The sequence below is a fragment of the Vicugna pacos genome, chromosome 4, assembly GCF_048564905.1.
Source record: "Vicugna pacos chromosome 4, VicPac4, whole genome shotgun sequence".
NCBI lineage: Eukaryota > Metazoa > Chordata > Mammalia > Artiodactyla > Camelidae > Vicugna > Vicugna pacos.
The window spans coordinates 20,543,572-20,558,153 of record NC_132990.1 but is presented as its reverse complement, the minus strand read 5'-3'; the positions used below and the strand labels follow the sequence as shown (position 1 = coordinate 20,558,153).

The window sequence follows — 14,582 nt, the reverse complement described above, 5'->3', positions numbered from 1 at the left end:
ATCTCTTAAACCAGAAGTCTGAAATCAAGGTGATCAAGGTGTCAGCAGGGTAGTGCTCCCTCTGAAAGCTCTAGGGAAGAACCCCCCTTTGACTCTTCTAGCTTCTGGTGGTTGCTGGCAATCTTTGGAATTCCTTAGCTATGGCAGCCTAACTCCAACCTGTGTCTGTCTTCTCAGAGTATTTTTCTCTGGGTGTCTGTACCATCACATTTCCTCCTAATAAAGACATCAGTCATTGGACTTAGGGACCACACTAGTCCACTAGATCACATCTTAACTTGATTACATCTGCAAAGACCCTATTTCCAAATAAGGTCACATTCACAGGTACGGGGGTTAGACTCTCATCATATGTTTTGAGGGGGTACATAATTCAATGCATAGCAGGCACTCAGATTTTAATATTAAAAGAGCACACTGAAGGATAAATTATTCAACATAAGTTCTAGCCTTCTTGACAACAGTCTGTTTTTGCCTCATTCACTGTTTCCATAGAGACAACCGCAAGCTCATTTGCAGAATTTCTTGCCCATGGTCTTACTTCCCCAAACAGACGGGTTTCTTGAATACAGTCAGTTTACTTTAAGCATCTGCCCTGGGCTAGCCCCTCTGAACCAACTATTAGGTAAAGACACATGAAGAGGGAAAAAAAATTGTTGCATGATGGTCTCTTTTACCTCTTCCCTTTGATCTTCCCCCAACTAAGGTATGAAAGTTTGGGGGAACAGGGTTAGTGCAGTGACAACTCTCTGTCTGCACTAGGATATACTTCTAATCCAGTCCTGTCTTCCTTCAGTGCCACCTAGAAGAAAATAAAACAAGCTTCTCCAAAGAAACATGTTCTAATTACTAATTTTTGTGTAATAAATCACCCTAAACTTAGTTTAAAACAATAGCCACTTTACTATCTTTCAGTCAAAACTTCAGGAAGATATGGCTGGGCAGTTCTGGCTCAGAGTTTCTCACTTGGCTGCAGTTAGGTGGCTGGAGCTGAAGCAGCAGGGGTCCGGGGAGGCTGAGGGCCTTTCCCTGTGGTGTCACCTCACAACAGGATGGCCTCAGGACAAGTGGACTGCTTACACAGTGGCTGCAGGTTTCACAACTGAGCCTTGCTTTCCAACAAACAAAGAGAAAGCTACATTGCCTTTTATGATCTAAGTTCAGAAATCACGTAGCATCATTTCTGCAGTGCTCTGTTGGCTGAAACAGTCATAAAAGCCCACTTAGCTTCAGAGGGAAGAGACATTGACCCTACCTTGACAGAAGTGTCAGAATGAAATTGTAAGAAGAACACGTCAGATGGGAGATAATGTTGTAGAAATCTTTGGAAAATACAATTTGCCCAGAACATACCCTATGTCTCCCTGGGGCTATGGGAACGGTGAAATGCTCCATTCACATTAAAGGCCAAGGTCAAGGTATGTACCAAAATCTTAGGGCTCAGTTTTTTTTCACATTCATGTTGCTGCCAATATTGTTTTCCATCTTGACTCCTACAGTCTAGCACACACTAGTGACGTAGGTCCTCCAAGTGTCTTGTGTTATAAAAAGTAGACTCAGAAAAATTCTTTAGCCAAAGTCATACAGAGAAACTGGTGGCAATCTCTTAACTCTCTGTGATTACCAACTCCTTCCACTCCAACCTTCTCCTTATGATGAAGGCCAGAAACCTAAGTTCCACCCTAGCCCTACCAATAATTATTAAGAACTGTTTATAATCACAGTTTCAAATCATTCTTTCATTGGCTTGAAGTTAATCTCTCATTGTAAAACACACACACACACACACACACACACACACACACACACAACACTTTCTTTAGCCAAACAAATGTCAATGTTTTTTGGATAATTCACCAATTATGGTTCATGATATCTATCCACTACTCTAAGTGCCAAGGAACTGTCATATTTCCCTTTCTACTTCCATAAGTCATGATAAATCACAAATCTTCATTCGAATATACCAGTTTTAGGCACCTCATTTATTTCAAGATTCCCTCCTGCTCTACAAAATTTAATGGAAAATAAACTAAATTCCATACAATAAATATTTATGGAACACCAACAGCATGCCAGGCCTTCTGCCATGTGCTGGGTCACAGAGATAAGGAAGGCATGGTCTCTTCCCTCTTATATGGTGAGGCATCTAACCGGGAAGGCACATTTACCAACAACCACCATACCACTTTACCACAGGCAAACCTTCCTGAAGGCCGAAGAGACTTGGGTAAAACCATACACAAAAGAGATTACCTTAAAGGAAAAGTAGGGAAGTACTTGACAAGAAGACAGTGAAGGGCGCTCATGGTAGGCAAAGAGAAAACATAAGCACGAAGCCCAGAGTGTAGAGGATGCATGGCTCAATAAGGAACCACAAGTGAACTTCTCTCTCTCGTTATACTACAGGTACCTGACTGTTTGTGACCAACCATGAGGCTAGAAACGGAGGCAAGGACCAGTCTGTGATGCTCCTTACATGGTATCGTAAGGAGTGGAATTCTATAGGCAACAGACAGCCACCAGGTACTTTAAAGAGGTTAGAAAAACTTGAGGAGACCCACATTTTGAGAAAGGTAAATTGGCCACAATATGGAAAATGGTTTGTGGGAAGGGAGCCTGGAAGTAGGAAAAACTACTAAGTTCAGGTGAAAGGGAAAAAGGGCCCAGAGATGGAATGAACAAAACAGATACAAGAACAGCCAATCTGGTGACTGATACCTTGAACAGGGGCTGGGGCGAGGGGGCAGGGTGGGGTGGGGATCAAAGTAGCCTGTCAGAATAAGCACCTACAGAAGTCGGTGAGAAGCATGTGTCAAAGCCAAACAGATCAAAGGCTGAGAGAGGAAATAAACCAAGACGACAGTGATTTTAAACTTACTTTCTGCAGGAAGCTCGATTAATTGAAGAACAACATCACTAAACGGCACACTAAGTGACAGAATACGAGCTAAGCACATAATCACAAACTCGAGGAGGGTAACTTTTCATCCTGGTGATCATCTTATTCGCCCGATAAACGACAAAATCGGAAGGTAGACACCAGAGGTCCTGAGATGTCAGCGAACAAGAAACTTTAAAAACAAAGTCAAAAAGAGGAGTAACAGAATAAAAATGGAATCCATACAAAGTACATACATGTAACAGCAAAAATAACAACTGGCAGAGGATAAAAAATTGGAAGAGGTTAGCCTGTAAGCTCTAAAACAAAAAAAGGCCCTGAGGAGAGGGGAACAGCTTAGCGGCAGAGCGCATGCTTAGCATGCACTAGGTCCTGGGTGCGACCCCCAGTACCTCCGTAAAGAAAAGAAAAGAAAAGAGAAGAGAAGAGAAGAGAAGAGAAGAGAAGAGAAGAGAAGAGAAGAGAAGAGAAGAGAAGAGAAGAGAAAAGAAAAGAAAAGAAAAGAAAAGAAAAGAAAAAAGAAAACCATTTCTGTCGCAGTAATTCCTCACCCACTCTTACCTCAGCTGCAGCACTGCTTCCCACGCCTCACCTGAAGATGTCTAAAAGGACCAGAGTAGCAGGCGCTTCACTTCTTATAGACAAGAAACGGGCTTGTTCGCACCATCAGCAGGTGGGTTTTTTCTCTCCCCCTTTGCCTCTCTATCCTCACTTTGGAAGGCTTCTATTACGGGTTAGCAGGAGCCCTGGCACGTAACATTAGACTACCTCCAAGCACTAACTGTTCGTATTAGCTACCAGCACTAGATATCCCCTCTGCCGGACTCACCCCGGCCACTTTTCAGCTCTTTTTATGTGAGCAGAAAGTCCTTCACGGTCCATCTTCACATTCCCAAACACAGCAAGGAAAACATGCATTTCTGTTTTGTCAACTCTGAAAAACAAGGGACAGTGGTCACTGACAGGGGTCAGTGCTCCAGAGTCATCTACCCTGCTTACCCAGAACAAGAGGCCGGTGGGCATCCTGGGGCCACTGGTCAGCCTGCTGGCTCTCCCGGCCTCGGCAGCCTCTCCATCCTCAACACAGTCTCCACAGCCATAACCATTGAGTAAATACTATTTTTTTTTTTTACCTTTTAAATATTAAACAACCACACAAAGCCAGTCTTCAGTGAAACATGTTGTTGGTATAAGGATACAGATTTCTGGCTTTGAATCACATCCAGTTATTATGCATTCCATATCACATGCCAAAATTTTAATGAACTTTCAAATTTACATTTATGAAAACAGACATTGGCACACACAAATGGGTTATTTTTCCATATCACTTTTCAAAAGGTGCCTCATAGCTAAAATGATTCCGAGCTGTCTTCTGTCATTCAAGATGAACTCTACAAAAGAACTAAGTGTTCTTACTTTTACACTAATTTATTCTACATTGGTTTTACTCAGCATATGGTAAGCATATGGGAAAGAGAAGTGTATCTGGAAGCTGTTAGAACTGCATGTAATCAAAATCTACCAGTAGAAACCTAATTTGATTAATTGAAAATTAAACTAGTAGTTAATCACTTGCTATTTGAGAAAGGAGGGGGGCGAATATCACTTAAAAGTGAATCCTTCTCAAACACATAAAATGAATTCTCTTTGTTCCAAATCAACACTTAACTATTCAATTGGCGGTAGCAAGAATGTAAGGCAACCCTCAAATCTTCAATAAGTAGGTCCTAGCTTAATGCTAGAGTGAGCAGTACATTTTAAAGACAATGTCTACTTTTGGCAAAAAATACTGTTCCTTAAAACATCACTTTAGCAGCTAACTGATCTTTTAAGAGGGAAGCGGACAAGCTGAATCCAGGTCAAGTTTTCCACCCATATCTAACTCTCAATTTTCATGCATAAACAATCTACAAACTCATATAATCTGTTAGTTGAGCATCTTGAGCAATCTAGTTCCTACCTTACAAGGTACTGGAAGAGTATCAGCATTTTCCAAAAAGCTGACAGACTATTTCTTAAGCCTAAAATTGCCTGCTCCGAGTAACCAGGGCCTATGCTCAAAACTTCTATCGTTTTTTAAAGATGACCACGGTATCTCTACAAAAAGATGTTCACAGCAAGATCAAATTTTATATAACTTTTCAAAAGCTGGCCTTAACAACCAGACCCTTGTTAGTTTCCTCCTTCCCTCTCAAACCTCTGGGATAACACAGTAATCAAAACCAAAATTAATCCCATGTTCAAAGCTAGCATATGATTTCTCAGGATTACCCAATTTCCTCCTGCCCGTGCATGCAAGATTTTGCTTACTAACTATAGCAAGTTCATTGTCTTCTTCAAAGGCAGAGCTGCAGTATTAGAAGACTATTAACCAATCATATAACACCATGCAGCCTATTCCCAAAATGAGGTGGGGGGGGATCCCCAAGTCAGAACAATAGATAAATCAACAGGCTGAACATTTCAAATGTTAAAATCGTGATAAAATAAAAAGTACAGAAAAAGTGCATCTTATACTAAGACTATATCATCAATCCAAATGAAGTATGCCCTATCTAGGCTAAGCGTTAAACTATACCACATTAAAAATAAATTAAATAAAATAAAGCAGCTTATATGAGGGTTGAAGTAGGCATTAAAGCTGAAAATTACTTAGAAAAATTAAGACATTCAAATTTACATTTGCTGCTGCTTAACACAAAAAGGGAGGCTCTATTTCAATGTTGTCACAATAAAATATTTTAGGGCCCACTACTGACCAGAATCACACACAATACCATGCTTTTGAGACTGCTGTAAATTTAAAATATTTGCAACTTTTCTGTCCTGAAGTCCATTTGTACTGGTCTCAGAAAATCGCAGGTAAATGAAAAACCCACCAAATGCCTGAAATGCGTAAGTAATAACAACAACAGATCTATTCCTTTACCTTTCCCCCACATTCCGCCCTTCCTCTTTTATAAAGGAAAATGTCTTTAGTCTTATCAGTTTCCTTTCACAAACACTCTGCTTCATGTATCCTCGGGAGGCCCACCCACTAAAGGCAGAATGAAAGTGTTTACAGATGGCAGAAAGAGATAGGGGAGGACACCACCCCGAGCCAGCACTATCTCCCCAGGATCTAGAGACCTGAAGAGAAGAAATTCTAGTCCACAAAACCCCAGTCATAGCTTTAGTGAGGAACTGAAAGTAAATCTTGCAGGTAGAGAATGAAGAAGACAAAACAGAGTTAAAGATTCAGGCTACAAGAAAGGATTAGACAGATAAGCACAAACTGCTTTACAAGTCGGACTTCAGACAATTCAAGTTTATAGAGACCAGCCTCTTGAATTAAAAAGAACTGAGCAAAAAGTAGTCCAAAAAAATGTTTTAAACCCAGATGGCAAACTGTATTTGGCATGTTCACTAAAATAAGTATATAGACCCCAAAGGCCCAGCTTAAAAAAACAAAGCGTGGCTGAGGATCCCAATTTTACTGAATTCAAACCATTTCTAGTTTATGGCCTCACTCATTCATACACCTGTCGTCTCTACAGCCTCAAGGAGCTAGTAACCAAAAGAATGCGGTACATGATTTCATTTCAAACCGTTCCATTTTAAAAGTCAGGTGATTTTGTGTTTGAAGAAGGGTGACGAAGACATGACGAGGCATTACAAACCAAAGGAAGCCAGCGGGAAACAGAACTGGGGCTCTGCTCTTTTCCTGCCAAAGAGATACCTATTGTATTAGGCTCCATATTTTTCTAAGCCTGCACAGTGCCCACAGTTTACACTTTGAGAAGATCTAAACGAGCACCAGGTCTGCTTGGGCTCTTCAAACTCTCAGAGTCCAGGCTGAGACCCCTTTACAACTTGTAGCACAGTAACTGAAGCCCACCTATGGGTGATCTTTTTTTTGCGTGTGTTCACTATGGGCAGAACCTCATTAAAATGTGTGCTGAAAGGTATATTTACTAGGTTCAAATTTCAGATGAATATAACAGGAAGAAATGTTTACTGTATTCTTTATAATTCTTCTTTATCTCCAGATAAAAGTGGTTACTGCTCTCAGGCAGTGCACGGTCTGACTCATTAAAACATCTTTGTTGGAGGGTGGTTTCTCTTCTACCTTGCTTTCTCTCCTGAGATAAGTATTCATTAACTATCCACATTTGAGATTTTTGGTTGTTTTTAAGCATAAATAGTTGAAATACTGAGTCATACCATGTTAAACACAGCTCACTACTGCAAGACTCTAATTATACCACAGCTCAAATCACTTCTGTTACGTACGTATCAGTGCATCATTCACTAACAAAATAACTTGTACCTTATATATCACATACATCTTTGAAAACAGATTACAGTGGTTTCACTAATACCAAAGACTTTAGTTTTATATTCTGCTAAGTCACTTAAGTAATTTTTATGTAAAAAAAAAAAACTATCAATCAGAATACACTGCAATGGCCAGGGTACAGTATTTTAAAAAACAAATTAATTTGAATTTGATATGAACCGCTTACAAACCTGGGCAGGCCACTTGGCTTCATTGAAGATCAGAGTCTTCATGTAAAGATGAGAGTATCAACATTACATCCTGTTTATCTCAGATAAGTTATGAGAATCAAATGTGAAAATGTTTTACATACCCTAACATCCAACATAAAACCATAAATGAAAGAACTGTCAGGTCAAATTACATAAACATTAATAATTCTGTATGGCAAAACACCAATGATAAACTAGAATATATTCACAACACATCTGACAAAGGATTAATACCTCTAAAGAACTCCAAAAATTTGATAAGCAAAAGAACCCAAGAGAAAAAAATGAACAAGAAATAGAAAAAATGCAAATAAATGAAAAATTTGTGGAAAGGTGCTCAATCTCACTGGTAGGCAGAGAAATGCAAGTAAGATCAATTTTGCCCCAAATGGGCATTCTTATATACTTTGGGGGAGGGAGTAAGCATGAAAGTACACAATCTTCTGGAAAGATACATGGTAAAGTGTTATTATTTAAATTTTAAAAGTCATATATCCTTCAATCAAGGAATCCCCCTTTTTGTACATATTCAACTGAACTAAAAGTACAAGTATTTAAAGATACATTCTCAAGGATATTTTCATTACTACCTAGAAGAACAAAAACTGCAAATGTAGTTGTCATGAACAGCAGAAACGCTGAATTAATCACAGCTGATTCTTTCTACAGAATATTTATCCAATAAAAATAATGAATTCTTCATCTCTGCATCTATTGATCTTGAAATACGTCCAAAGATATGTATATGTTTAACTGAAAAATTCAAGTTGCAGAATCATGTAAATGCTATTACCTAGTTTTGTTTTTATGTAAGTTTTTACATATGACTATTTCATTGACCACATGTGAAAGATGTGGCAGAAACATATAATGTTAACACTGGCATCATGAAAAGTTGATACTGCAGGGCTGTGTGTGGTTATGTGCACACATGCGTATGGAGGGATGTTTATTAATTCCTGGGATGACTGACTTGTGAAAATTAAATGTATTATAAATGTATTATGTTTCATAATTTTAAAATTTTTTCAAGAAAAAATAAGTAATTAAGACCAAAAGAAACTAATCAAACTAAATTTTAGAAAGAATATATGCAAATATGTAACAAAAAATAAATAAGGCAATATTGCCATATCTTTTTTTCAAGTAGGAAAAAAATAAATCTACCAAGAAAGTTATAGCACAGTGAGTTATATGCTGGGTGCTTTATAATATACTGTCTCACAATTCCTTGTCCCAAACAACTCCCAGAAGTAAAAGCAACAAGTAGAAGAAGTTAACCCATGAAACATCAAGAAATACATCATTTATAGATGCATAGATACTGCAGATGCTCACCCCCACCACACACACTCCTCTATTACTGAAGGGGAAGGAAAGGCGAAGGTTAGAAGAAGGCACCTTCTGCTGAGGTTGAGGGCAGGGGATGGCCAGAGCAGCCACAGCAGACATTAATAATCAATCATGCACTCCACTCTGTGGAGCTGAGAGCAGCCTCAGAATTCCACTTCCACCTCAGAGTCGCAGGGCAGGAGAAACCTATCAGCTCAGAAGGGCACACAGCCTAGCTGACCTTGCTGGAGGAAAAAGGTTTCCAAGTCTGAACCAAGGATGAGATGCATGCCTCTGCCTACCCTTTCTAACCCTAAGCCAATCAAGAGGAAGTTTTCAAAAGTATTCCTTCAATAACTACTACTAAAATACTCCTTCTTGGTCTGCCTCCAAGAAAGGCTACAGTGATGTAGTTTTAGGGACTGGGGAACAATACATGCCTCCTATCCGAAGGCTGATGTGAAATGCCATTAACATATATGTTTCCATTCCATGATCAATTTTCCTTAGAAGTCTGACAAGGCAACAGCATACCAGCATGAACTGGTAATACCAGATACTCGCGATTTTGAGAGGTTGTTGTGTTCTCCTTACCTTAAAACCAGCGGTTCTCAAATCGTCACCTCAAGACTAGCAGCATCAACACCACCTGGGAACTTGCTGGAAATGCAAATGATCAGGCCTCACCCCAAGATGAATGAATCAGAAACTCTGCGGGGAGGAATCCAGCTCATTTTTTTTTAACAAGCTTGGCAGCTTGTTCTGATTCTGATACCCACTAAAGTTTCAGAACCACCACCTGAAACTAGCCATGTAAAAACAGCATCTATGAGTACAGAGGTTTTTATCCTGCACGCCTGCAAAGGTTAAGAGTAATAGTGCTAAGGGGTGGTGGGTGGGAAGGGACAGATTGGGATTTCAAAATTTGTAGATACTGACAGGCATATGCAGAATAGATAAACAAGATTATACTGTATAGCACAGGGAAATATATACAGGATCTTGTGGTAGCTCACAGCGAAAAAAATGTGACAATGAAGATATGTAAGATCACGTATAACTGAAAAATTGTACTCTACGCTGGAATTTGACACAACATTGTAAAATGACTATAACTCAATAAAAAATGTTAAAAAAAAGTAATAATGCTATTTCAATAGCATAACATGTAACAACATCATTATGTAAAGTTCATTTGTTGTTTTGGTGGTGGTTGTTGTTGTTGTTTTAACACAGCTGATTTGGTTTTCAAGAAACTTTGTTCCTAGAAGTTGGTAACCAAGATTACTAAAATAGCTCTGGCCATCACCAAAACTGGCACAGACAAAGTGTAATACATGACCAATCCCTCCCCGTACTAAGGATGTAGTTTGCAGAGTCTGCCTTTTGGCTAGAATTCCTGCTGTTTATGGCACTTGCCTTTTTTACATCACCAGCTGTAAAATGATTTTACTTAAATACATACACACATACTCCACCGTATAGGACAATTCAACAAACACAGATGATCTAACATCCACTATACATAAGACACCATATGAAGAACAGCATGTAAGGCCCTGACTTCAACAAATTTACAAACTAGTTGGAGGATACCATGCAGAATGTGGCAGAGATTCCTAGCTCTCCACCAAAATCTGTTCGTCCCCCTTCATGCTACACATCTCCCAGCTCCCTTTGCAGTAGAGTAGCTGTATGAATAGTTCTTACCAACAGAATGTGAGAAGTGATATATGACTTTAGACATCTTAGACTTCATAAACATCAGATACGCTTCTCCTTCTGTCCTGCCCCCAGACACCTGAACCTGGTGGCCACAGGGCTTCAGTCAGGAAAGTGACAACAATGTGTTGGGGATGGAGGCAAAAAAGATTTGAAAGGAATCTGGATCTCTGAATAAACACAGGTCCCCAAACCTGGATCATGCCTATCAGGACTTGGATAAATGAGGAAAACATCTTAGTTAGGTAAGCCTCTGCATCCTCAGGTCTCTGTTACAGCAGCCTGGCATAGTCTGACTCAGGAGGAACGATACACATCCTTATATACTAAGTGTTATACAATATACAAGGGGCTACAGAGAGGTGCTCCCCTCCATAGCGGGCACCAGAGAGAAAACAAAAGTTGCAGAAGCACAATAGAAGAAAAGATTGTCATCTCCACCAACACCAAACCCCAAGCAAAGCAGAGGGAAGACTTCAGAGGGTGTGGCACCAACTTGCTAGGGAACTAGCGGGTGCATCTGGTGCTTTGAGTCATAACACCATTCACAGAGATTTCAGTTTGATGGTCCTACTTAGAGCTGTGCCTCGGTGAGCAGTGAGACTGCAGAGGGTCTGAACTACTTCTGAAACCGTGATGAAACCTTCAGATCATCCACCCAAAAACACAACTGCAAAAAAATGTTCCCACACTTAAAAAAAATCCCATACCACTTCAAGAGGCTTGTGTCCCACCCGTCAAATTCATGCACAGATCCCCGGATATAAAGGTTCTTTTGGTTGAGCATACATCGAAAGAAAAACGATGTATGTTCTGAATCAGAGCAACATGGATTCTGTAAAGGTCTTCACATAAGAAAATGATGAACAAGCAAATGTCATGAGATACGTTGTACTAGGTACCGCAGGAACATAATACATAATGACAAAAAAATACAAAATGGAAGCAAAGTCACTAAGAAAAATACCCAGGAGATGTCAGCTAAAGACCCCAGACCCAGCTCCAGGTCTTTACAGCTGTGAACATTAGCCCTGCCTACGATCTCATCTCCTGATTCCTGCAAGACTTCACCAACCCCACCTTTTCATTCAAATGAAAGTAGCTTCATCACAAAAGCTTGGAAACCAATGTTTACACCAAACAGCTCTTCTGATCACAACCAGGCCTTCTTTGTATGTATATAAAAGATACAGCAACTTTTTAAAAACTGATGTAGAACTGACATATAACTTTCTATTAGTTTCAGATACACAACATGATTTGATATTTGTAAATACTGCAAAATGATCGCCACAATAAGTCTAGTTAACCGTAACTTTTTAAAAATCACAGTTCAGTCTGATAGGTAGCCTCGCAAAAATATATAGAAAAGCACAGAACTCTAAATGTGTACACGCCCAAACAGTTTCAATTACAGTTAATCAGAGAGCCTCCGAAGTCTTCCTGTCCTCATTCTCTGGCTTACCTCCAACGCTTTCATTACCTATCAGGTCCCCTGTTATTTCTCACTTTCTGTGTCTCTGGAATGTTATTTTATTAAATAATTGTCATGCCAAGAGGCACATACTACTATAAAAGTTTATTTGCTACGCTGAGCAGAAACATCTACTTCTTTTTTGTCAAAACCTATTATAATACTCTATCGCCTACAGAGTGTGTAGAATCATTTCCAGATACACTTGAACCCAAAAAAAAAAAAATCTGTTTCTCCTAAAAGGGTATCAAGTAGTTGCAATAATGTAGAAAGATTATGTGGGAATCTGGAATTGGCACCAGATTTCACCCGAACTGTATTTTCAAGTATCTTTTTAGCAAGTTCAAGAGAAGACTAAAAGGTAAAATCTTTCCTAAGTATATATTACTTTTATAATATTATGAGATAATTGAAAATGTGTTCTAATAAACTTGACACACACACTTTAAGCACCTACTAAATTTTCAGGAATATGCTGGGAATTACTAGCCAGTTTAAGGATATATATTCCACTTAATTAATTAACTATAAGAAATAATTATACTTACATGGTATTTGTATTTTTCAAACTAGTCTAATTCAATTTGTTAATAAACATTTATTTACTGTCCATGTGCTCGTACAGATTTTTTCAGACTTTAAAGAGCTCATAGTCTAGTGTTATATAATGCTTATTGACTCTTACAGTGTCATTAGAATTTTAGACAAATATCCTTCATGACACAGACTGGTGCTAAAGTCTACACTGGGATTTTCTTTTTAATGGGCTAATAGTCACTACCTACTGTAGAGGGCTGTAAAAACAACATCAAAAAAGAATCTCACACAGCACTAACCACTGAGAGGGACCAGAAGCAGTGGCACCCAGGAGCAATGATCACAAAGAGTGCCCAGATCTTGGTTTCTAAATACTAGTCCCCAATAAAAGGTACCAAGGTACGTGGGAAAATTGGTTGAACCCAGGGCTGGGGCAGTGAAAATAAAAGATGTATTTGGAAAGTCTCACAGGGTCAGAAAATGAAGAAGTGAAGACAGAAGCATGTCTAAAGGCGCAGGAGGCAACCTGCAGGAATTCCCACTGGCCAAAGCTGGAACAATCTGAATAACAAAATACCCAACAATGGTATAACCAAAATAAATGTCCATACGGCATACTGATACAAACAAACAAATAAACAAACAGGGAGAATGGACAACTTTTCCTGCTGGAAGAATTTCAGTTAGCAAATGAGAAGAAATAAGTGAAACTTATTTAGAACACCATAGTGCTAACTGCTGCAGGCAAAATTCACGGATGGATGCCAAAGAAAGTGGGCAAATGTTTAAGCAGAAACAAAACATCATGCACTCTCAAAGTATCTCTCCCAAAATATTTAATAACCACAAAGAAAAAAAAACATAATTTTATAGTGGAGAATCCAAGCAGACACCCCATTAACCAAGTGAACAAAGTAATAAATATTGCCATCATGCAGTCCCTGGTATGACGCACTGACAGGGGCTCATCAAAGCTGTGGTGTCTTTCCCAATAACACATAACCTCAATCTAATCATAAGAAAACATCAGATGAACCCCAAACTGAGCGGCATCCTACAAAATACCCAGCCAGTACTCTTCAAAAATATCAAGGTCATGAGAAACAATGAAAGACTGAGAAATGGTCACAGATTGAAGACTAAAGAAACATGACAACTAAGCGCAACGTGGGGTGCTAGGCTGGATCTCGGAACAGAAATAAGGATGCTAGAAGAACCAGTGAAATTTGAATACATTCTGTACCGTACCATGATTGTTCTATGTTATTTAAAACGTTAACATAAAAAGAAGCGGGGTGAAAGCATGTACAGAAACTTTCTTCTATTTTTGCAAATCTTTATTAAGTCTATAATTATCTCAAAATAAAAGTTGTGGAAATGCAACAGAAAAAATGATCCCAACTGCAATAGCAATAAAAAATTACTAGATACAAACTTGACAAAAACTGAAAAATAAATAGAACATTATGAAAGTTTATAGTACATAAAAAGAAGACAGGAGTAGGAGGGAAAATAAACTAAATTCACAAAATAAAAAAAGCTAATAATTCTCAATAAAGGTTTAGATGGATCACTATTTTGAATTTAAAAGGGGGAGGAACTATTTTGATTTTCCTGACCCTGTAACACTTGTAATTAATGATCCAGTTAATTAATAGTTCTATTTTCCTTCGTGACTAACACAGAGAAAAGGAAGGACAATGCTCTTTAAAAACTAAACAGGGGAAAAAGTTAGAAATGCTTGTTAACTAGAAGAAATTTAAGTTAGTATTTAAAGTATAGCTTCTAAAATAAATGTTTTCTAAATACAACGAGGTATCTAGACTGGATTTGAAACACCGAAAAAGATATCAGTGGAAAAACTGAAGAAATCTGAATAAAGTCTGAAGTTTAGTAAATAGTGATGTGCCAGTGGTAGTTCTGAAGTTTCTACAGAAATATCATGCTAATGTAGGACTTTAACAACAGGGGAAACTGGGTGACAGGTACATAGGAACTCTCTGTACTACCTTTGCAACTTTTCTGTAAATCTAAATTTATTCCAAAATAAAAAGTTTATTAAATATGTATGTGTTATCACTT

General features: G+C 38.6%; 1 protein-coding gene across 9 annotated transcripts in view; it reads right to left on the bottom strand.

Moving 5' to 3' along the window:
- Positions 1-14,582, bottom strand: part of MLLT3 (MLLT3 super elongation complex subunit) — a 236,697-nt gene that overhangs the window by 143,655 nt on the left and 78,460 nt on the right. For 3 of the 9 annotated variants that reach the window (XR_012071913.1, XM_072959328.1, XM_072959330.1), the window contains one exon: positions 3,732-3,836. The exons of the other annotated variants lie outside the window; for them this stretch is intronic. Coding sequence is in view for 2 of the 3 variants with exons in the window: in XM_072959328.1 (XP_072815429.1) it covers positions 3,732-3,820 (89 nt within the window). In the remaining variant the exon portion in view is untranslated. The remainder of the gene's footprint in view (positions 1-3,731; positions 3,837-14,582) is intronic. 9 annotated transcript variants of the gene reach the window in all.